Source organism: Sinohyriopsis cumingii, chromosome 5, assembly GCF_028554795.1.
Source record: "Sinohyriopsis cumingii isolate HCF-2022 chromosome 5, ASM2855479v2, whole genome shotgun sequence".
NCBI lineage: Eukaryota > Metazoa > Mollusca > Bivalvia > Unionida > Unionidae > Sinohyriopsis > Sinohyriopsis cumingii.
In genome coordinates this window covers 64,842,817-64,869,324 of record NC_142965.1, presented here as the reverse complement: position 1 = coordinate 64,869,324, position 26,508 = coordinate 64,842,817, and the positions used below count along the sequence as shown (strand labels likewise).

The 26,508-nt window shown below is 35.3% G+C and overlaps 1 protein-coding gene across 3 annotated transcripts; it reads right to left on the bottom strand.

Moving 5' to 3' along the window:
* Positions 1-11,007: 11,007 nt before the first annotated feature.
* Positions 11,008-25,680, bottom strand: LOC149799330 (uncharacterized). Of its 3 annotated transcripts, none has more exons than XM_089958639.1 (2): positions 25,586-25,680; positions 11,008-12,703 (listed from the first exon to the last, which is right to left on the bottom strand). In XM_089958639.1, the coding sequence occupies exon 2, from the start codon at positions 12,695-12,697 to the stop codon at positions 11,810-11,812; it is 888 nt and encodes a 295-aa protein (XP_089814765.1). In that variant the 5' UTR covers positions 12,698-12,703; positions 25,586-25,680; the 3' UTR covers positions 11,008-11,809. The 3 variants fall into 3 exon arrangements, with proteins under 3 accessions (XP_089814765.1, XP_089814767.1, XP_089814766.1); XM_089958641.1 differs by lacking the exon at positions 25,586-25,680 and adding an exon at positions 25,457-25,561; XM_089958640.1 differs by lacking the exon at positions 25,586-25,680 and adding an exon at positions 25,429-25,555.
* Positions 25,681-26,508: the final 828 nt, after the last annotated feature.

Genomic DNA, 26,508 nt, shown 5'->3' with positions numbered 1-26,508 from the left:
TACCACGAGACAGAGATCAGAATTTAAAGCCTGTTCTTTTCTCTTCACGAGGCTTGAGACCAAGAGCAGAGATTTACATTTAAATGCCCTTCTCGCATCATGTGCCCTGTCACCACAAGACGGACATCGGCATTTGAAGCCATTCTATCTCCACGAGACTTGTGATCATGAAATTAAAGTAAGCATTTAAAACGTTATTCCGTCTTCACGAGGTTTGCAACCAAGGATCAGAGATGGCATTTAAAACCCCCTTTCTATTAGTAAGGCTTGTGACCATAATATGGCGATGGGCATTCAAAACCAATTCTCTCTTAATTAGGCTTGTGATGGCATTTAAAACGTTTTCTCACTTCACGAGGCGTGTGACCATGAGAAAGAAATCGACATTTAGAACCTCCTCTCTCTTCAAAAGGTTTCTGATCGTCAGACATAGCGGCTTTTTAAATCTCTATATATCATCATGAAACAATAAAACAAAGGTCGGCGTTTACAACCTTTGCTCCATTCCAACGTTTTTGACGATGCCTCAGAGATCAGCATTTAAAATCTTTATATTTCTTCATCAGGCTTTTGACCATGGTCTCCTTATTGTCGTTTAAGAACCCTTTTCTCTTTCATCATGACGCCATCTCTTCAAGATGCTTGAAACAATGAGACAGAAATGGGCACATAAAACCTTCGTCTCACTTCATGGGACTTTTGACCATGAGACAGATATGGTTATTTATTCGTCTATGTGGCTTGTGACCAAGAGACAACTATTGGTGTTTTATACCCATTCTCCCATTAAAAGGTTTGTAAACATGAGCCAGGGATCGTAGTTTTAGACCCTTTTCTCTATCATCATTATGACAATGATCACGAGACAAAACTCGGCATTTGAAGCCCGTTTTTCCTCGATGACTCTTGTGATCACGAGTTAAATAAGGATTTGAAAAGTTTGCTCTTTTCGTGAGGCTTGCGACAATGAGACAGACATCCTCATTTAAATGTACTTCACGAGGCTTGTCACCGATAGAAAGATATCGGCATTGAAATCCCCTTCTTTCTCCATGAGGTTTGGGATCGTGAGACAAAATTAAGCATTTTAATGTTTCTCTCGCTTCATGAGGATTGCAATCATGAGACAGAAATATGCATTTTAAACCCCCTTCTCTCTTTTTTCGGCTTGTGACCATGCAATCGAGAAGGACATTACAAATCTTATTCTCTCTTTTTAGCCTTGTGGCCATGTTACAGAAAATGACATAAGATTCGTGACCATGAGACAGGGATCGTCGACAAATACCGCCTTCTCTCTTATCAAGAGGCGTCTGAGAGTGAGACTGAGTTCGACCTTTAAAACACCTTCGCTCTTCATAAAGTTTGTGACAATGATACAGGACGGCGTTTAAAACCGTTATCATTCTTCCTGAGTGACCGTGAGAAAGAGATTGATATCTACAAGCCATGAGGCCCGTGACCACGAGACAGACATTGACATTGAAACGGCCGAATTCTTACCACGAGGTTCGTGATTATGAGACAAAGATAAGCATTTAAAGCGTTTATCTCTTTTCATAATGCTTGTGATCGTGCCACAGAGACAGAGATAGGTATTTTATAACCGTTTCTCACTTCATGAGACTTTTGACCATGATAGAGAGATTGACATTTATAGCCATTTCAAGAGTCTTGTGACGGAAAGACAGAGTTGGGCTTGTAAAACCTTTTCTCTCCTCCAAAGGTTTGTGGTCATGAGACAGAGTGTCTTTAACACCCTTTTATATCATCATGAGGTCTGTGACAATGAAATAGAAGTCGGCGTTTAAACCTTTTTCCTTCAAATGTTTGTCACTATGAGTCAACTATCAGCATTTAAAACCTTTATCTTTCTTCATCAGGCTTGTGACCATGAGACAGAGCTGGGCCATTCATTTTTCTCTCCGTTCTTGCGTTTTATTACCTTGAGACTGAGATCGTTCTTTAAAACCTTATCATCTCTTGCTAAAACTTGGGTACATACAACAGAGATAGGCAATTAAAGTCTTTTTATCTCTTCTTCATGATTGTGACCATAAAACAGATTCGGACTCTTAAGACCTTTCTCTATCCTGCATTTAGGACTCCTTCTCTTTCCACGAGACAGAGCTTTGCATTTTAAACTATTTCGCTTTGGTCAGCGATCATGAGATATGCATCGGCATTTTGAAGCCCGTTTTCTCTCAGTGAGGTTTTTCATGACGACGAGACAAAGACAGAAACATTTTTTTTTCTCGTCATGAAACTTGCGATCAAGAGACAGAGATCAGCATTTAAAACCCCGTTCTCTTTTCATGAGGTTCGTGGCCATGAGCTAGAGATTGGCATTTTAAAACCTTTTTCTCTCTTAATGAGGTATGCTACCATAAAACAGAAATCGACATTTAAATCTTATTTCTCTGTATATAAGGGGCGTGACCATGAGAATGAGATCGGTAATTAAAATATTTTACTCGCCCCATGAGGCATGTAACATTGAGACAGAGATTGGCATTTGAATACTTTTTCTCTCTTTCTGAAGTTTGTGGTCATGAGACTGTGATCAACATTTAAAACTTTTTTATTTTTCTTCCTAAGATTTATGACCATGAGATGAAGATTACAATTTCAACAATTTTCTCACTAAATGAGACATGTGACCATGAGACAGAGATGGGTACTTAAAATTTGTCCTCTCTTTATGAGACCCGTGAGAGTGAGACAGAGATCAGCATTTAAAACCCTTTCTCTCTTCATAAGTTCTGTAGCCATGAGTGCTGGGCATTTATAACCGTTTTCACTCTTCATAAGGTCTATAACTATGAGACAGAGCTGGGCATTTAGAACCGTGTTCTTTCTTCATAAGGTTTGTGACCATGAAACAAATATTTGCATTTAAAACCTCTCCTCTCCTGATGAGGCTTGTGACCATTAGACAAATATTGGTACTTCAAATTTGGACTCGTTACATCAGGCATCTGTATAACACAGCACGTGTCAAATCAAAGATACGTCAGAGGGTTTTTAATATTTATACTAGATTTCAAGCAAATACTGATACATATTTAGCAAGATAAACTTCCAGGAAACTCAGAAGGAGTGTTGTCATTGTAGAAACACAACTTTCTGCCCCATAAAGTACATGTCAAATATTTAGACCGGCATAGATTTAAGTCAAACTTCCAGATTTCAAAAACGGTTACGTCGGTTTTAAGTTTTATAATTAGCGCACAAGAATAATGTCTGCATATTCAAGAAATTTCGGCTGTTACCATAGAAGCACATGATCTTATGTAAACATTAAGATTATCGAAACCGCACACCCCTAGAAGAAGAAATGTTTTTTTTATAGAAAATCTGCCTGTACACACAGGATTATTTTGATCAAGAAGACGGAGAAGGAAGATAGACATCATCTCTAATAGAAAGGGAAGAGAGAATTAATTAGAGATACAATGGAGCTAGACGCTTCCATTCTATATGGAAAATGGCTTATATTATTTTGATATGAGAAAGAGCGAAGCTTCACAAAACCATTATACAAACACTAGATTATTATTGCTCAAAATCTAATTAGTACCATAATTTCCAGTCGATACTTGCAGCAAATTTGAATCACATTGATATTTTACATTAATGATGGAGAAATGGATATGTATTAAATGCAATGAATACATTTATCTTTACTGGAAATTAACGTGGAGAGTGAAGGTGTAAAACTATACTTTCTTCCATTTGACCTTTAATGGAGTGCATAGTTGTAGTACATGCTATATTCATAACCAAAAGCTGTTTCTTATGTCATTAATATTGTTTAATGCAAAGAACTGTTACTGTTAAACGACAGTTCAGCTGCTTTACTCAACATTTCTTTACTGTGCATTGTACGGACTGCAGATGCATTCAGCAGGGTATCATAATTTATGAATATTTGCATATAAAACAGTGTTGATGCTCAATACCATAATATAGATTATAATTTGGTATAATAAAATTATCATCTGAAAGAAAGAAATCATTTTGTTTTGTTTTCCAACAGTTTTATACTTTGAATACGTAGTAATCTAAAGAAATCGGCTGTCACAAATGCCATAAAGTCACCTACCGACAGTTTCAAACAAAAACACAACCTTTAAAAACTTTCTTTCTTCCAATTTTTCGATTGGAGGAAATAATAATCATAATAATAACTATGTCCACCTGCCTGTCTGTCTGTCTGTCCCTCCTTTAATAATGTGAATTATCTCCAACAACATTAAAGACAGAGATTTGAGAATTTGGAATATAATTAGGGATAGTCTTTAGAGATATGCAGTGGTTTAAAATGGATGGTTTGTTAATATTTCTACAAAAATCTAAACACTTGAGGTATTTTAGGTGGGAATCTAAAGATTGGTTTGTGTCATATTCAATGCCAGGGCTAGGACGTATGCATTGGGCTTTGGGGTTACACTTTGGTATGGATATGGTCCCCATGGGTATGCTTACCCTGGGTCATAACTTGGAAACTGTTGAGATCTCGTCAGCAACGGTATATAGGACTGAAGGACGTGAGACAGAACTAGACACACTGCCATATCCAACACAAACCGTTGGTCACTGCCGTTGTTTTATGGACTTGCCTCTGAGGCATAACTTGTAAACAGTTGAGATCACACATTCTAACCATTTATTGGTTGAAGGGCATGAGAAGAAATCAGACGTATTTCCAGTAGAGACCCTGAGGAAGGAGACCTTTTCTTCGGTCATCTCTTGGAAACTGTTGAGATCCCAAGAATATAACTATATATAGGCTTGAAGGTAAAGCGGAAACAAAATTGGACATATGTCCAGCACAAACCCTAGGTTTGGCCCCTGTGGTTGGGAACACGACCCGGCACATAACAAGGAAATTGTTAAGATCTTATCTTAGAACTATATATACATTTAATAGGCACACACACACACACGCACACAAACAATACATCCTTCTAGTCTTGCATGAATCGATGAAGTGACAAAGTTTTAGATCCCATAACAATCGAATCAAAATACACTTTGGTATCTAAAGAAATAACTATACTTGTTTAAACAGTCGAGGCGGTTTTTAGGCAAGTTCTATTTTTGACAGCTTCCATAACAACCATTAGAACTGTATAGCAACCAGGTAGAAAAAACATGTTTTCACCCCCCGCCAAAAAATAAACTTGCAACATTTTTATTAAAGTATTGTATGAAATATTTATAATGCCGTAATCTGTAATGTCACTTTAAGTCAAACTTTTAGAAATAAAAGAAATATATCTTTTACATTGTCTACAATTGTCGTATGTATATATGGAGACCAAACAACTGTCTGCTAAGGGACAAAACCAATTATTTTGGTTGGTAGGAGGGGGGACCATGCATTTGTTTTCAAACCAGAAATATTTTTCTCTATTACCTCAAGATAGTTAAATCTTTTCAACTAATATAACTGGATATAAATTACAAATTAAAGCGAATTTACCTTGCAAGCTATCTGAAGGCTGTAAATTTATACTTAGATATGGTGTTAAAATATTCCAGCACCCCTCCAAAACATATACATAAATGGCCAGTCCTGAAGTTAAATACAAAGAGGAGAAACATATCCGCACGAAATAGAAACCTACAGATTGCTGTTATTTTTACTGTTATTTTAATTTAAGCCTAGAGATCCATACATTGTTCTTATAACGTATATTTCGTTCACCTCTAGATAATTCTGTTTAGTTTTTGGAAAAGAGTCAAGAGTTATGACCTGCTTAAAATATGTAGGCTCGTAACCAAAAGCAGAAATTAAAGCCTTTCTCTCATCATGAAGCCTGTCACCAAGAGGCAGAGATCGGCGTTTAAAAGCCCTTTCGTTTTGCTTAACATTGACACTTCTATCACCCCTTAATAATTCTCTTTTTTTGGGAAAGAAATCATGAGTTATGAGCTGTTCCTGTTTTAATATCATGACATTAAGTTCGCGGTATATGGGATTTATTTTCTCCATCTATGTGCGTGGATCCATCTGTCTTAGCATTAAACTTGCACTGTGTGTGAATTTGGGATGAGGCTGTTTGTGTAAACTTTGAGATGACCCCCCATGATCTCATTAAAAAACAAACTAATTGCGTTATCGTTGCTCTATAACTGCACATTAAAACTGCCATTATTAAATGAGAGTACATTATTATGTATTAAAACTATTTTATCCCATCGGCGACACAAGTATATTGTGTTTTATCATCACATAAATTGATGTGGAAGCTTCAACAATCAGTCTCGCGCTGGTTGCCATGCACTCCGCAGATTACTGTTTTGATTTGTCACGTGATACTTTTAGGCTGGTCAGGCTATATTTTTAGACCAGTAAACTCATACATAAGTCGAAGTTTTACCTCTTTAAATATGATTTTCAGCCTTATTAGATTGAATATAAGCTTAATTTCAAAATGTTATGCATTTCGAATCAGATGGAGAAAATGAAGAACAAACATTTTTTAAATTTATGCAATACAATCCCTCTTATTATTTTGATTTGTCACGTGATAATATTATCTACAAACTGAATCTTATACCGATTACTCTTGCGTCCGATAAGGATGCTGAATTCATAATTCCGTATCGCAATCTCAGACTGGAACCTTTTTAATTGACTTCCGCCCTTCAATATTTGTAGATGTTCTGAATGAATCGTTATATACTCCTATCAAACAATATTTGTTTCACTATACTTGGGTGGCTATTTGTTTCACAAATGAGAGTAATTGCATAAAATATGGGTAACCATACGCCAATGAAACAGTGACTGAATGAGTAATTAAATATTTATAAAGTTTAAGCTGATTACAGATAATAGATTCTTCAGATCAAATACATCGATACAATTATGTTACTGACAGAAACGTTCATATGTGACTTTTATTTAGAAACCGAATCTCCGTGAAGATTATTTACGATATGATGTACATCTCTGCTGTTTGCGATATGTTTGGAAGTCATACATTTAAATGACGAAATCGTTTCGCAAAGTACCAGTTTTATTGATATGATTTGTATTGTGTTTAACATTGAATTTGTATTATTGAACAAATACATCAAGTGGCACTTACATTATGATGTGTCCAAACTCTTCTAGACTTCATCACGCTCTGCTGGTATGAAACTATGTGTGTGCGTGTTTCCAGGACCAACCTGTTTAGGTGCGCCCTATGAATCTGTCAGAGAATACTGTAAAGGACTAGATGATGAAGCACACATTTAAATGACTGGTTGATCAAGCATGCACTTGTCCGGTTTCTCAAACATAACGTGCGCGTGGTCACTCCATTTTGATGTTTTTACATCTGTTGACATCTTGACAGAAAACGTATTGCTGAAAGTAATAATGAAGTAAGGCACCAATAAACCACATTGCTTTAAAACAAAAAACAAAAAAAAAAAAACAAAACAAAAATACAAACAAGAACAACATCATATTGTACATACATTTTAACTCAGAATTGTGAGTCCCGTTCTACAACATTTTCTTCAAACGAGTTGAAACGGCAGCACCTGCAATGCTTTCGTAAGAACTCCTGTTAACGAAAAAGGCTTCCTTCGCATGCAGAAGTTTACTTCTATGCAAACAAGACATAGACGAAGCATGCAATATGAACTGCTTGTTTTACTTATTATAGATTTCTTGCATAGCAACATTTATTGACGATTATCAAAGAACATTATCTAGTCAAGAAATTCACTTATTTCTTGAGGCAGCCATGCATAAAAAGACATATAACTGAAGAATATAGATTACGTACATGTAAACAAGTCACGTAATGAACACAAGAATAGAACGAAGAGAAAACAGAGAGGCAGTACACATTATCAAGATTGAAAATATATTGGGAACTGTAATAAGTTTGATTTTTTTCCACATGTCAGTCATGTTAGGTAATAATAATTTCCTTGTTATAATACGCCTAAATGAATTCTATTTTATCAACCTACTGAAAAAAATTGATATTTTCTACCTTATTAAATGTATTTTGCCAGGTTTAGGAAAATACTTACTTTTAGCACATACTTGACTTTACAAATGCAGAGAAAATGGGAGCTAAGTGCCTTTCTCAAAGGAGTAGTTGTAATAAGTGCGCACCTGTTTATAATTAATTGTTATTGCTTGTTTAAAGTCTTAATACTACATAATTACTAAAGGGTAATATTCAATGGCCACGATAAAGAGATGTACTTTTAAAATATATTTTTATTAGCCTTTTATTTATTATTTTGTTTCGGTGTGTGTGTGGGAGTGGTGGGTGGTTTGGTGGGGGTAAACTAGTATAAGTGCGTTGTATGAGCTTTCTTTCTCAGCATATACAGTTTTATCACGTTCACATTCTACCGAAGTCACATGAATAACTTTTAACCTGGGGTTGAATTTAAAAGCAGTTATCATCAATAGTTAATAGCAAATCAAAAGTAAAAGTTCAAAATTAAAAAGAAAAATTTAAAAAAATGTAGAAACAAATTGTGGATTGAATCATACTATATTCTTAAAGACGTAGTAGCTACTAACGAAAAGAAAGTATGATTTGCAATATTTAGGTGTTTTCTAAAATGCACGAACTTACTCATTTTGAAATCATAAAACGTGAGTTAAAAAGATTAAAAATAGGTTTGCTTTATCCGAACCAAAATCTTGATTTTCCGCTCGTCTTGCATCGACTGCAAATAAAGATATCCACTATGCCTTCATTTCCAGCTGAGTTTGCCCTAACAACATAACGTTACGTATTGAACGCTGCTGCTTTGCACCCCCGTCATCCTCTTTTTATCATATGATATCATGCATTACCCTCTCCCGCTTTGCACATTGGATCTTTGTTGGTTATCTTTGGATATTTAACCTTGTTAAGTGACATAGGGGAAGCGAGTGAGAGACAAATGAAACTAAAAGTTGGAAAAATACATCGGGAGATAGGGGGTGGAACGTGCTCATTCCGAAGTTTATTTTGAATTTCCAAATGAATAGGTCAACAACTCTGTCTGCTTGAACTGTGAGTGTTTTCATTTTCTTGCATGAACATGTACTTTTGATTTCATATTCCTTTGGACTGTTTAATCTAAGTTGCGATGGTGCATACTGATTTCTACATAGAAAGGATATTGTGTTGCAATCATTACTACAAATTCAAGCATGATCCAGCCATGATCCAGCTTATCCTGCATTCTACATATCCGTACACGGTTTCAATGGATATTATTTACATATCCGTACACGGTATCAATGGATATTATTTACATATCCGTACACGGTATCAATGGATATTATTTACATATCCGTAAACGGTATCAATGGATATTATTTACATATCCGCACAGGGTATCCATGAGTATTATTTACATATCCGCATATGGTAGACATGGGTATTATTTACATATCCGCACACAATATCCATGAGCATTATTTACATATTTGCACATGGTATCCATGGGTATTATCTATATATCCGCACATGGTACACATGGGTGTTATTTACATATCCGTATATGGTATCCTTGATTATTTTTTATATACAGGCACATAGCACACATGGGTATTATTTACATATCCGCACATGATATCTATGTTCATTATTGACATATCCGCACACGGTATCCATTAGTATTATTTACAGATCGGCACATGGTATCCATGGGTATTATTTATATATCCGCACATGAATCTATGTTTATCATTTACGTATCTGCACACAGTATCCATGGGTATTATTTACATAGCCGCACACGATATCTATGTTTACTTTTAACATATCTGCACACGGTGTCCATGGGTATTATTTACATATCAGCACACAATGGATACCGTGAGCTTTTAGCAATAATTCCAGATATATCTAAGGCAATGAATAAGTGATTGTAAAATATTAGTATAACAAATCGTGGAGAAGGAATTATTTTATAACTGTTCATCATCAACGTCATTATCGACATCTTAAGGACCTAATGAGCTTGAGGATAAAATACAAACTCGATATAAAAAAGTGAAAGATATGTTTGAGGTTTATATTTTATCTGAGACCTTTAATATTAATTCCACTAACTTTGATGTGAATGCATTCTCTTCAGCTTATCACACAGTTTATAAATTATTGAAAACTTCTAAAACTTTACTCAGTCTTGTATAAAACATATAAAAAGCCATATTCACGAAACCTTATGAATTGTTAGATTTCTCCGACTACTCTTAGCGTTCTTCCCCCACACTGTTATTATTATTATTATTATTTTTATTATTATCTTTACAGTGAGCATTTGTGTCAGTGCTCTATGATGATTTTACGAACAAAGATAAATATTTTTGAGTAAAAATAAGTTGAAAATTAGTTTTTATTCCCACGCATGTACTAAAACAAAAAAGATGTAAATGTCCCTAAAATAAGTTTCTGTTCTTTCCTTCTAAGTAATATTTTTCAAAAAGATTATGGATATAATGGTGTGGAAGTTATATCCTCGTGCTCTACTGTATTTTGTTACACATGTCAATACTTTGCATCACTTGTAAATATATGAAAAACCAAGAAAAATGTACTTATTGATTTCGTAAAAGAACTGAAAAGAGGTCATCACTTTTTTCCTGTTGAAAACATCTACTGGTTGGATGACATTAAATGCCTATGTACGCTCAAAATATTGACCACTTTCACCAAAACAATGTAAACTATGTCTAGCCTATGCTTTCTTTCAGCCTTTCAAACTATATCGTGTTGACTCACGCACGTATGTATAGTTGAAGAAAATTGTATAGGTTGAATATATTGCAGTCAACGGAACAAAAAATCATGAGTTATTTTTTCATAACTAGTTATTGACAGGCTTCTAAAGTTTATATATTTATCAGTATTTTATTCTATTTATCTACAGGTTACAAACCCCAGGTAAAAAATAAATGAAACACATACACTGAGGTACATGTATACTGGATTTGAGAAAATAAAGAACATCACCACGCACAACCCGTCAACCACAATCTATCAGTCAGGCGCTTTTATTCAGGATTCCAATGCGTGCTGCCCGTTCTCAAAATGGGCCCTGTTAGTTTATATTATAATAACCACACGGTTGTTAGGCTTCGCACGCTTTGAAGTGGCCTCTTTAAGCGATTATCTTTTACCTTGATCAATTCTATTACTGTATATAGTACGTACACTATTCTTATAACTTCACTATATTTTTAAAAAAATTCATGAAAGTTTCATCTCTGACCGAAACAAATCACTTTTCTATAAAGTGTTTTTATATTAAAATGTTTCATTTTGAAGAAATTGTTATGATGCTTTGTAAGCGTAGCTTTCTCTGATTGGTCCTATCTGATTGACTAGTTAGAATTTCGTCATTTAAATATCATCACTGAGAGATTTAACAGTTTGAAGAATCTTAATTAAATATTGTTTGAATATTAATAGATTCGTCATCACACAGTGATTATTTTCCCTTCTGTATCGTGTCAAATTAGTTCAGATATGCCACGCGACTTTCTCGGCACATCTCCGTTTGGAGACCTAATTAAGTATGTTGCTAATTTATGCATAATATTAACAACACAAAAGTCAACATCCACATCACCATAGAATTAACGTTGTCTCGTTTTGCTTTAGGACTTCATTTCAACTGTTTGGGATAAAATCCTAAGAGACACGTTTTTTACTTTAAAATATATTAGTATTGCCTCTTTTTCAAGTAGCCATTACTATATCCTATACATTTCTTTCCGGTCTTGTAATTTACGCTTCAATCCAGAAAGATTAATATTTCAGTAAAGCACATATCAGTGTCAGTCGTTTTCGTTCTTATTCTCCAAGGCACTTTTGATGTGTTCTGGCATCTTCAGCATCTCCTTGGATTCAACCTTCACATGCTGGTTTGTCCAGGACACCATTTTACATACTCCGTGAGTCGTAAACTCGATGTTTTCTCTTATTCTATTGACATCTGTCAGATGCTCTTCTACAACAACAATGTTGTTTTTTCTCCTAAATTTCTCGTCAAATATTACGGGTAATTTGGTTATCCAAAAAACCCATACAATTTTATCGTCCTTTTTTCTTCTGATGGCGACAGGAAGATGTCCCCGCGTAAGCGATACTGTCGTTTTAACTTCAAAATCGTACACCATGTTTAGCTGATAAACACATAGAGTTGCCTTAGCCTTATGCCAAGGTTTGACTCTGACTTCTGTGTTGACTTCCCATGCCAACGCTTTCTCGAAGGATTCACCCGAAGTGTTGGTGACAGAAAGCGATTGACTGAATCCACCACCGAGTTTTCCAAATCCAGCAAGATCAATCTCCAGATTCATGGAACCTTCCAGAGTGTAGTTGTCTTGAACTTCTACAGACGCCGATGAACGCGTCTCACGAGTGGCGGAGAATGTGTATTGTTGAGTAAGTGATGTTTTATTTTCGTAATCAGAGATATAAAGATCCACATTTTGTTGTTGAGGAACTCCTGATGTAGTTTCATCTCTTTGCTCAAATCGAGTAGTTTTGTGTTTGAACTGTAGGTACCCCCACCGAACATCGACATAATGCTTCTTCTTTGAAACTAGAAGACTTCTGCAACATCCCCTATTCTCCCTGAATCTCTTCCAGGTATATTGCTCAATGCAACTCTTAAGATCAATCGAGTACAACTTCTGGTTACTGTCGCTTGACGAAAACATTGTGATCTAAAAAAGAAGATTGACATCAGATTAAATTAATTCTCATAAAAAAATCGAATCAAATAAAGTAACGTGCAAACATCATATAATAAAAGCAAGTTGAAATAATACAAAATTGAAAGTAGTGGAAAAGTAAACTCCTTTAATAAATCAGTGCTCTGTTGACATATTGAGGGCTAAAACACTAAGATGATTTAACCCATGACACAAAATGTCTATCATATATAACACACACACACACACGCACGCACGCACGCACACGCACACACACACACACACACACACATGCGCGCGCGAATACTTTATTGCAGTGTGATTGGGTCAAGTGAGTCATGTATTACATCAAACATTTTCCTGAGGCTCTACAAAATATTATGTCCTCTTAATGTGCAAGCGCAGTTTCCAGACAGTAATTTTCTTTACGACCGAGGAGATTATTTTCGTTCAGAATTTTGCACTTATATCATAATGTTACACTCGTGGTACTGAAATCGTGCTACTAAGGATAAATGGCAAAGTGAAGGGATATTTAAACACAAGCAAGGGAAGGGACATATAGACTATCACTAAATCAAACACAGTGGAACAAACAGCGCAGCCTATGCAATGCACAACACCAAATAAAAGTCAGCATGTATGTTAGTCTGGAGGGAAGTCTACAGTGTAATTATACGAGGTCGATAGTATAAAAGCAAAAATCATTTTATTAAAATTCTATGTATATCTGATAAACACATCACTTTCTAAAATTAGCGACATAATCAGCAAACCAAACATATACTTTGCAATAAGATAAATAACCCATTAAAGACCCAGCAACACATACCAATAAATAAATAAATAGATATAAATGCATTACACTGCTAGGAGCGAAAATGAAACAACCATGTGCTGGATTGAAGTATTTCGTTCCTTGTGATGTTTTTGTTCTGTTATTATTGTCTAGCAAAAAATAAGAAAAGTAGGTGTCTTTGTATACTACTTATTACCTACGATCATTTGTAGGCAACATACACATCACACCCATCATCGATGCATTGGATAAGTAGTCTTATTTAACTGGATCATCATGAGGCTGGTAGCAATAAGAAAGTTTTGACTATCGTGAGTTTTCAAGTTTTACATTATTTTCAGGGAGAGTAAACGCTCTAACAGCAAAACATATCGTCAATGTTATTTAAAAACTGTCACCAGACCTTGTTCTCTAACATTAATGCACGCAGTCACGTGTTATGGCTATGGTTTATTTTAACTCTTCTCTTTTTCTATTCAGTGACATCGTGGTCTCTAATTCTTTCTTTTAAAACGCTAACATGGTCAAAAATAAAGCATTAGTTGCTTTCTGCAAAAGGCTGCACCGCTGCACCATAAACTATTTATCCTTCATTTATAATTCCTGTTGTTGCCATTTATTTTGTGGCGTTATGAAACATAAAAAGAAAACGCTGCCAGGTTTTACCCTGCTGAGAACAGCATCTAGATCTCTTATATTTTACAATGACATTCGACAGCTACGTTAAAGAACTAAAATACTGTTTTCTTTTAGATAACACGTCTTTGGCTCTTTTACATTTGACTGATTATGTTCCTTTTGTGGATTGATTTTCTAAAGCAGAGGTTAGCTCATTAGAGGCGATCACGCATACAGATTAATCTCATGGATTCAATGAAAGCAGACAAAAGCTGTATGCACTTTGTTTATTTATTATATAATTTAAATAGCATGTTGCTGTGAATCACCTCTTACGTGTAACATACATTCAGCTTCATCCGATTATGCAAGGCTAAATCCATAGGTTTAAACCATTTAGGTAGTTTTGAAATTCCCGTAACATTTTTGTTTTTGATATTCATAATAATATGACCAATACACAAAAGTTATGTCCTTGTAATGATATATCTGTCTATCTATCTATCTACTTACCTACCTACCTACTTTCCTACCTATACATATATATATATATATATATATATATATATATATATATATATATATATATATATATATATATATATATATACCATCAGGATACCCCTTCATTGAATCAATGCAAAAAAATGTCAAGTAATATGCATTCTGCCTTTAGTTAAAATTTTCATCAAACTGCATTTTCTGCATGTTCTGGTCTTTTCTTTCAATATTTTAATTCTATCAAACAAAGTTTTGGTTGTCTCTGTGTGTCACGGAATTGTATAAATATATTATGCCGCACGAGCGAAGTGCTTTCGATTGTAAGAACCGAATACTTCCAGCGCACAGACGATGCATTGCGGCATCGCATATGTATAAATGCCTCACGGTAAGACTAAATCTTTACATTACGTAACGTCTTGTCAGTGAGCAATCTACTTTAAGGACTTGCACATCTTCAGCTGTAGAGGTATGTGAGCTATTAATTTCTTGTGTATAAGCTATAACTATTGTACTACCACGTTTATTTTTGTATATTTGCTATGTAACTTCGGCTTACGTAGTATCATGCAAATATTTTATAGTCTCGTTTGTGACTTAGCAAAAGATTTATATTAGCAATATATAAAGTTGCATTTTTAAGAAATGTTTAGTACCGTATGATTCTTGTAGGCACGGTTAGGTTCATTTCTGAACATGTGTATTTTGTAATTATTGTGCCGATAATGTAATCTGTGTAGCTTACCATATATAACGTCATTACGTTTTATCGTATATGCCCGTGTCATGCATTGTACACGGTGTTAGCTGTATTTTCAGCTGACCAGAGTGATCGGAGTGGTCGGAGTGGTCGGACTGAACAGAGTTGATCAGAGTGATCAGAGTTATCGGAGTGATCGGAGTCGTCGTAGTATAAACTGTAGAGCTAGCCATAGGTATTGACTGTGGCAGTTGTGAAGCTGAATCATAGCAGCCGTAGAGAAGGGTAAAGTAATCGAGTAGAAGGTGATCGGGCGTTGCTGATCGAGATTGGTGGGCGCTGATTGCTTGATTGACCAACCTGAAATACTGACTGTTTGATTGACCAGCATGACTGGTAGCCAAGTGTGCTGGTGACATAGCGTGCAACTCCATACATGTAATCTTTTAGCCGTGGGCTAATCTTTGGGGTTTGTAATACCCAGTGTGTTTTTGGGACTGTAAAGATATTTTATACATCGGTCCATTTGTTTTCATTATTTTCACTATTTTGAGTGCATACATTTTTACTATACGAGTAAAATACCAGTTTTTACTATTTGAGTAAAACACATAATTCTTTCGTTGTGAAATCGCTGTGAATCATTCATTCCTTGTGCTTGTACTGTGTAAAGTCATTTATTTGTATTTTTATTATTTAGTTCGTGCGGATTATGTTAATTGATCCAGTATTTGGATATTATACGCACGTATTGATCAAAATTCTTTTCTCATTCATCATTAAACATTATATTTCTATCACCATCAAAATTGCTCTGTTGTAATTCCGAAATCCCACCCGGTTATCTTTTTACACCTGTTTGTTTATTTCGGTTGTAAATTCATCAATCCCACCACTTAATGCTAGATTATTGTAACCATTTTTAGGTTTGAATTTACTTGCAATCGTAGATAACCTGTTTCAAATCATTTTTATCTTTCTCACGTTTCATCATCATATCTCATTCGTCAACACTGCTTTGTACGATGCCTATATTATTATCAGCGTCTTTATCAACATATTCTTTCGTATTTGGTTTAGCTTATTCAAACTCAACGCGTAACTTCTTGCTCTTTCTAAACGTGTAATTTATTTTTCAACATCAGCGTGTTTTCTTTCACAAGCTCAGCCTGTTATTTCTTCTTCAACCTCAGAGATTACTTTTTGTTCAACTTCAGTGTTATTTCTTGTTAAACCTCAGCGCGTGCTTTCTTATTAACGGTGAATGTAATAGTTTATATATACAATAAATTGTAAGCTGTTTATAACGTTACTTGTGTGTTTCGTTCTTTATCATTTTGGATATCTGTGTAAAAACTATATGTTACTGCCGGCTCTTACCTTGATCTTTTACCTTGATTATAATATGCCATATTTATCCTAAAATTTCTTGTTGTTATTTAAGTCGCTTTCTAAATTATTTATCTCACTTATTATCACCTCTTTCTTTTTCTGGGGGTGGGGTGCGTAAACTATTAAAAATGGTAGTTAACTTAGTTATAGTTTTTACTGCGTCTTGCACATCAACCCTTTTGTGCCTGACTACCTGCAGATGTTGAAAAACTGTCGTACAGGAATTTAATCTCTGTATGAACTATTCCTGTGCTTCGAAGATCTTTCTTTTTTCTTATAATCACTCCGTTGTTTTGTAGCACTGTGATTTATTTTAGCTGTTTTATTTCTACTCTCTTCAATTGTAGTAAATTTATTGCTTACACGTTCTCTGCATGGTTTATATCTTTCAAATTATTATCGTTTAAAGCTTTAAAATTGTACGTACATCAACATGAAATAATTGATTCAAATTATACTGACGTTCGTTTGTGTTCTTATTTGCCATCAATAGAAAATCGTGACTGTGCATTCAATGCATGCACTAATCGATTGAACGCACAAGAACTTGTCGAATAACGTATTCGATTAGCAAATATTTGGATGGGCCGCGACCTGCACCCAGTTATTGATTTATTCATACAATGTGTTTTCAGATATAAATGGTCATATCAGTCAACGCCTTAGTAGTTAGTGAAAATCTATATTGAGCAGAATATCAAGAAAGTGCAGGGACAGGTTTGCGCAGCTCTGTGTGTGTGTGTTTGTGTGTGTATGTGTGTGTGTGTAAATTGAAGAGAACTATGGAGGAAGCCATAATAAATTCGCTTCTTGTTTAATCTCTATAGCCCATTCAGAGTATGTGCGCTCTCGGTTATATGAAATCAATGTCATCATAAAGGTAGTATATTTCATATCTAGACATAAATTTAGACAAAAAATAATCATGGCATATAAAATACCTCACTTAACTGGAATGTCTCATAAAGTACAACGTTCACGTACTTATGATCGCGTGAATGTGTCAGCATGTCTTTGGATCAATATGTATCTCCGCGTTTTAAAGATAAAGTACAGTGTACATACAAAATGTATTATATGATTGTAAATTAACTGTTTAATGATATATAACTCATTCAACGATGGAGCACTCATAAGGTCAAATTTTACATTACTTTATCCACAGGTGAATAGGAAGATTTCATTTAATTTGCTTGTTCTCTATATTATAACAAGTATATTCGTTAGATTGAGTCAATTCGAAGTAATACATATTGAGAAGAAAATTGTTTATTTTTATTTTATTACTCGTATAACACGCTTGAATCAATTTGACTATTGTTTGGGCATATTTGTAATTTTTACTGAGGGTAAGAGGTAGATTATATAAATGTTATTTTAAGTGACACAAGTTACCTATCCCGTGGGCGATATTATGTATGAATATTTTCTTTATCAATGAGTGTGTGTTCCTTTTGAGAAATTATTCAGATTTTGCTTATTTGTTCCCTTTGTCATTTGTGTTTAAAGTTTTTGATTTCGGTACACGTGCTTTCTGATTACTTGCATTTCGTTATAGTAACAAGATAAATTTTAAATCGACCGGTTTGTCATTGGTGCAAAGAGGCGTATTGTATGGCACTTGTGCATGACCCATTCAGTGGTATAATCTGTAACTTATAACAAAAATATTTGAGGACAGGATGAAAGGTTCTTTGTATCAAAGTTATGCCTCTGCATGTTTGGGGTCGCTGTATGCGCTGTGCCCCTTTAAGTGCACGGAATAAGGTGGTTGTAGGGATGGCAGAAGCCGCAATATCATTTCATTGACTCACCGATCAGAATGTGGAAAATCTCTATCCGTCAATCCCAGTACAAGCTGGCATTCTTGTTACAAGTCTGTATGAAATTACGTATTACGTAGGAAGGTGTATAAAGCAATTCGAGAGTTCATTTCTAACTTTCTTATTGTTTTTTTGTCCTCACGGCAACACCACTTTCTACAATCACTGTGAAGTAAATTTTGTAACTGAATATCCATGTATCCTGATAACCTTTATTATTCCAGTTTTAGCCTCAATCTACAGCGGGTAAACGTATGTATTGGCATGGACTTGGGGGTGTTCATGAGGAGTATATTACATGATGGAATCTTAACAACCACATAAAGTATCATTGGATATTGGGTTCATTGGTATTTGCAGGAGACATACTACCCCAGAATCAGTCCCATATTCGATTATAGATTGAGCTAGTATATGGATTTTTACGTGGTTATTGTAGGTTTTGTAGATGAACGCTCCAAAGAGCCAAGGTTTTCAACTCTTTCAACGCCAAACGAGACAGGAGGGATGCCTGTACTAAATTCCAGCTATAAACTTACTTTTAGACCCACGAAGGATCTGGTTTGCAACTAAAAGTCTTGATAAGTCGTTTCCCATGTTTCAGAGAAGCAGTGACAGAGGCATTACCACTTCTGTATCATTGATGCAATACTTAAGGATGAATATCTGCCAAATACATTTCATATCTTTCTCAATAAAACCACTATGACCACTGGACGTTACGCTGTTACTATGACACTCATATTGCCTGCCATTAGTTTTCTTTATTTCTCTACGGCAGGGGAATATTGCTTAATAGATAGGTACGAAATTTTTTTACCCATCGATATATGTGCTTCGTGTCTTGAAACTTTATATATTCTAGTTCTGACTAACCTTGAAGCTGAGATTCTTTCTTCAAATTCGATGTACATATTTATGCAGTAAAAAAATCATGTATAAATGCTAATTAAAGTTTATGTATTTTTCTGCTGTATATTAATCTTTTCTGCGTTTTCTCGTTACTTTATTCTTCATATCCTTTTAAATAATTAGATTATACGACACCCATTTGTATACCCTTTTCCCCTCAACTCAAGTAAGTCTACCATTTCGATTTTGTTCTAATTTTAATATTCTCAGACACAGAGACAGGACTTCTGTTTGACGGTCGGCCGGGTCAGTGCTATCCATCTTCTTCACCCAAGCAGACCGATGTTTGCACTGCTTGAGGCAGAACACCATACAAGTGAACCAAAGTGATCGTGCCAATTTTGGTATTAGATATGATGAATACATCATTACTAGTCAGGAACTATCTCTGCTGCCGTTGTCTACAATCCCATTCAAAGCTTACAGGGAGACACATGCTGTCCACCATACCCAACTAATAATGTCCATCTGTACCGCTCCTTACACTTCAATCGCCCTTTGTAAAATCCCACTTTCATTATATCCATATATGGCAGACATTCAACTGTAGATAAAAACAATTGCTAGACTTAATTCAAAACACAACTGCTGCCCCCAATCGTAACATTGGTCGTATTGCACCAACAACCCTGTTTAGACATCACAGGCTAGGATAAGTCTAGGACGAATCTGATTCGGAGCCAGCCTGACGCAGTCTCAAACAGTGATTTTTCATCTCTTTTACCTGATATACGTTTGGATAAACTTCAGAACCTGTATAATATCTAAAATGGCTAACAACTCTCGGAACTTTGTCTCTTATGCAAACCGGTTGCGCCTCCCATACGAAACTCTCGTCGGGACTACATCTACCCGCAGTTCAATAGCTATTCCAATAAGTTGTTCCAAAATGTGCAACCGCTTTCCGACTATCCATGTACAAAACAGAAGGTCAAAGCACTGCAATTGCAAAATCCGATTGGCACAATATTTACTGCATAGCCCAAAGCATCCAAGTCCGATTCCATCTCATAATTACGTTGTTCATCGTTCTTCAGACACTGTTCCTACTGCAGTCCGTCTGAGTCACTAAGATTTCTTCTCGACGGGTATCATTGTTCCACTTCCTAATTTCTGTTCCAGGGGTTTCAATGCGTCTCAACCTTTCGTTATAAATCTTGGTTCACACAAAAGCATCCTTTGCTAACACCAACACATGAAACAAAAAAGGCCAAAGAACTCGGCTTTAAACGTGTTTCACACAATACAATAAATTCTATTTTGAATGTTGCATTCCTATGGGGTCGTCTTTTTTTCTTCAAATCTTTAAAATGTTCAGCTTACCCATTCTGTAGCCTAATATAAAGTCCATTTAATATATCACTGACAACTTCATCTTTGTTTATACAGCTGGCTACTGGATCTGCTCCATACCCACGTATCATAAACAGCGCAAATGGGGTTTCCACTAAACAAAATCAAATAATTAATCGTTCAACCCTGCATATGCTTATCTGTTTAATGCAAACAAGCTGAAACTAATGGGAGCTCGTCTACTTCATATAAAGCCCATCATTCTTCTCTCCTTTCTTATCACTTTATATCGTAAAAGGAGATTATAGCTCTGTGGTTTGCAATTCATTATTGGCCATCTGAATGTTTAATGGAAATTCAATGCACTTGTGGTCAAGATTATTGGTCTCACATGCGTGATGCATGTCTGTGAATACTGGATAAAACTCCAGAAGTTGTATTCACAGTTCTTGCAACTTGGTTCAATTCATCGAGTCCTTCAGTGTCGTCACCATTTTCAAATATAGTACATTGCATCAATAGTCACTACATTGTATCAACCCTCCCGCAATGGTTTATGACGACTCAGGTTTTGAAGTGTTATGGGACCTTTTTCAGTCTCATTTTCTTGGTCGTATGTGGTACAAGGAGAACGGTCATCCTTTTTGGTCAACATTACAAACTGCATATTAATGCCTTAATATAGAAATAAATGCTTCTAATAAATCGATGACTTTGCCTGGAAGTATTTATAACGTCTTCTTGAGAAAGCTTCTGTATTGAGGAAAATTAATCATCACTTTTATCTCAGATGAACGTAACTAGTTCTTCAGTTTGTTGCGTCCACTAAGCCATCAAATTCGGCATTGGACTTCATATTTTGGCTGAAATAACAAAAGCTTGATGCTCAGAAAACAGACTTCATTACACCGGTTTGGTAAACGAGTCCAGAGCACAGCACAAATCGATCTGGCTAATACTGCAAAATTCTACCAATGCTCTTGTTGATCAGAATAAATTCATTTGATTCAGGGACTCCCATCGTCTTAATACCTTTCTGCATACAAAAGGTTAGAAAGACGGTGTCAAGATTCAAGCTGCCATTACAACATTTCATGGCACCTTCTCAAGTCGGTTACATGATAAAGCTTTCTATATTATGCTTGAGTTCGAGCTAAGGCAAAATCTTTGATCTACTGTAGTCTGTGAGAAAAATTTGATCATTTTGTTCAGATTCTATTTTCATACTGCAAGCCTTCCAGAACCTTACATTTGACAACCCGTTAATATCACAAATCTCAGATAAACATGATGTATTCATGCATTCTGGAAAACATATCTTGGGTAATTATATGCTTAGTAAGAATGGTTGTAAATGATAAAGAAATGCAGATCAAGCAGCTAAAGCTATCCTGTAGTCACCCATTTCTGAATGGAAGATTTTAATTACTGACTTCTAGTTTCTTTTCTTTCTTCACTAAAGAACATATCTTGCTAGTGTACAATAACACTGCCGAGTTTATCGACTTCTACCTTGTAAGACAGAAGGTTTGTTCTGTAATGAGAACTTAATCTAGTTTGCAGATTCAGGAAGCTCGGCGAGTGGCTCGAAATTTAGACATACACACTGTCACAGTATTACATAATCTCCTCCTAGCCATCTTTCTGGGGTCATCATCAACTTCATCTGCTCTTCCCTGTCTCTTGACCCACGACTGTTATCCTTCTGAACATTCACAGATTCAATCGTAATTACCAGCATTTGGCACCATAAATTGAAGCAGATTGCAAAGGAATTTACATCAACCTACTCCAAGCCACGAGTTACTGGAAATCCTGAACTTACAATAAATACTTCCGTTTCCCAAGTATTTTTTCATAAAAAGCGTTCACCATGGTCTGGACTATCTTCCCTAAATTTTCCAACTTAATATGCTGCGCTGGGTCATAACATTTTCATGTAATTGCGAATCCTGTGCAGGGACAGATCATTTTTATTGTGGCTGTTCTCGGTTTACTTACTCAACGTAAGTCATCGTGTACGGTAATATATATATATATATATATATATATATATATATATATATATATATATATATATATATATATATATATATATATATATATATATATATATATATATATAGTTTTACAATGCATTGATATTTGATACTCAATATACTATGCACCTGTTCTTATGACGTATACAGCTATTGTTCTTAACTGTCTTTAACACAGCCAGCTATAATTTTGATGTGTAACTGTTTTACATCTCTTTAAATTCGAGTCGGCTCATTGTATGTTGCACGTTTAGAGAAGACATTAACTATGTCATATTCAGTGCATCTACTTTACAGGGTTTTATTCATTTTAAGCTGGGTCCCCTTTGGATGAACACAATTAGGGGGTTTCTGTTTTGGTTGGCATTCGTGGGGTTTCCTGTTTTAGGTGGAATTATTGGGGGTTTATTGTTCTGGGTGGACATTGTTTTGTTTTTTGTTGTTGTGATGTCCACTTTGGTTCTGACTACACACAACAAGAATATCCTTAATGAAAATAGAGATAGTAGTACACCAATAGCCCGTTATCGTACAGGGCAATATCTATGTAGTACACCAATAGCCTGTTATCGTACAGGGCAATATCTTTGTAGTACAACAATAGCCTGTTATCGTACAGGGCAATATCTATGTAGTACACCAATAGCCTGTTATCGTACAGGGCAATATCTATGTAGTACACCAATAGCCTGTTATCGTACAGGGCAATATCTATGTAGTACACCAATAGCCTGTTATCGTACAGGGCAATATCTATGTAGTACACCAATAGCCTGTTATCGTACAGGGCAATATCTATGTAGTACACCAATAGCCTGTTATCGTACAGGGCAATATCTATGTAGTACACCGATAGCCTCTTATCGTACAGGGAAATATCTATAATGATCTGATACTCTAAGGGACGGCATTTTCCAGTTCCTTATCCACCCAATGGTGGCGGCTAACATCTAGTTCAGATAAATAAGTAAAACAGGTTTAATAGTTTTCATTATTCAATAAATTGTGTCTTCCATGCTGGTGGACATTTTCAACAATTATACTGGCCCGAATTCTTGGTCTTCACAAGCAAGCTCAAGGCATCCGTTCAGATTTTCTGCAATTGTTCATTCATAGCTTAAGATACAATAAACCATAAATTCTGAATTTTAAGGTGGCATTTCATATTTAATTTCTAACGCTGGTTGTCGTATGATTCTAGTCTTTCTTTGGCTGATAGGCAAGTAAATATTCATTTAAAGTATATATAGAGGTTTTGTCAAACTTTATATTTAGTACCTATTTAATATGATTTCCTCTAGCGATCTGCAACTGATGAATCAGTAGGGTGAAAAGGAGAGGTCGTATAATATAATTGTTTTGTAAGTAAACTGATTGGTTTCGTTAGACCACACCCTTGCATGTTTCCATCATATATTTGCTAGACGAGGTACAGGTGAAAGAAGAATATCTTGGATTTTAAACGGGTCTTAGGCAAAAATCTGAAAGCTAATAACGTCTTCATAAGAACATTCATGGGGAAGTAATTACGCTGGGTCCGACGCTTTAAGTGGTTTAAATTTGGAAAAAGGGGACCAATGATCTCCTTGTTTGGTGGTCAGATGACGTATACAGTCAATGATTTTGTCTTATTCTTGTAGAGCTTGGCGTGAATTTTGTAAACACCCTCTATCTCCCACCGTACCCGGTCTAAATGGCTTAACCTCAATGTACCATTTTTAGTGAAATACTCCAACGTGAAAACTAGTGTTAGGTTCAGAACTGTATGTCTATTGACAATTACCTGTTGTGTCACTTATGTGCCTGACAAAGATTCAAGTTATTATAATTTATTCACATTTAATTTTTATATCTGTGTTTGGACATAGCTGGTATAATTCTCACATTAATTCGTCTCTTTAATGTGTATCTGTTCTTATTGATAATCTTACAGTTTACGTTGAATAATTAGCATAATATAAGTCACTCGTGTAGCCTGCATAGAGATTTCAGTGGCTGATGAGATGAGGTGATGTCGTACGTAATTGTGATGATATATGACGTGACAATTTGCTACACATGGACATTTTCGTTGGCTGATAGAGATACCTTTTGCATCTGTTGTTGTGTTAAATTCTGTCATTTTAAGTTTAAATTATTATTTTGACTCTAATCATTACAAAAATATACTTAAAAGACATGGAATGGTTAGAAATATATAGTTCACTTCTTCAATTTTGTACTGAAGCTCCTTCTGAGACTTCCGCCAGTAAAAGAGATCAATGAAACATTTTACCAGAACCATGTATGGCGAAACCTACGGGGCCACGCGAGAGTGTAGTTAAAAACGCGACCATTTATGAATTATGTTCTATAAACGACTAGCTTGGTGTACATTGTAAATATGTAAATCACATACTTTGCTTAACAGGTTAAATTTGACCTTTACTTTGGTGCATGTTATTTTGTGACTCCGAATATGTCACCTAAATATATATGATACGATAATTTGCGATTTGTATATTGGAATATAATAGATGACACAATTGATTTCTTACCTGAACCTATCTGTAAATAAAAGGAATCATCTCAAATCCAGTGTACAGTGCAAAATGTTAGCATTATATCCTGAGACAAAAAAGAAACATCAATTAAATATATCATGTAAGTATCAAACTTACCTCGAATGAAAATTAATCCATAACTTACTTGTATTTCCTCTATCTCACTCCTGTTTACATGTATCGTATAAGCCGTTTATGTTATCTGGCGCCTGGGATCATTGACTAGTTATTCTTAACATATTGGGTCTTCCGATCATTTAAGAGCTAAACTTACCTCGAATGGAAATAAATCCTGAAAAGTACTTCTATTTCCTTTCACTCTCTCACTCCTTTGTTTTCAAGTATCACATAAACCGCTCTGGTTTTCTGGTGTAAGGGAATTTTAATTTGTTATTCGGAACTTATTGGCTCTTCAGATCATGTGACCCAGTGTGACGCTAATCAAATTTTTTTTAGATCAATATACTTACCATTTATGTATAGTCCCTTATGAAGGTAGATAGAAAGGTCGCAATTTACGAGCGGGAACATAGTGTACTGTATAAACATGAAAGGGAGTAATCGTGTTAGTCACTTATGTAGAGGACTATGATTTGATTGTGTATAATTTTGTTTTATATAAACCTAAAAGGTTACGCTGACAATGTACCACATACATGAGTTTAATATAACAGAAAAGATGGCAGTTGATAGGTACCTACGTATAACATAGTATTATTAAAAGTTCACACTGTCACGGATATGATCAACAGGTAAAGTCAACATTCTTGCCCGTGTCAGGAGACTTGGGACCTAGAGTGCCTCCATTTCTAACGTAGATAACGACATGTTGTATTATGTTGGTAATATTCCATTTATGCAAAAATGAAGACTGTAGGAAGGAATACAATCATAAATTCGTTTTTGATTTTCATTATAACGATTCAGTACTCGTTTATTTTGATAATTGTACTCTGACGGCAGATGTTTAAATGATTGTACTTCTTCACGTGTTCGGTTTTATTTCCAGACGCCCGGCTACTGCAGCAACCATGATTTAGCGCTCAGAGTAAATGTGTGTGTGTGTGTGTGTGTGTGTGTGTGTATGTGTGAGAGAGAGAGAGAGAGATGTTTTCTACTGTACAAGCAGATGAAGTGGGAACGTTCCTCCTCTGAAGAAGGACCGGAGAATTTATCAAAATTCCAAAGTTAAATTTA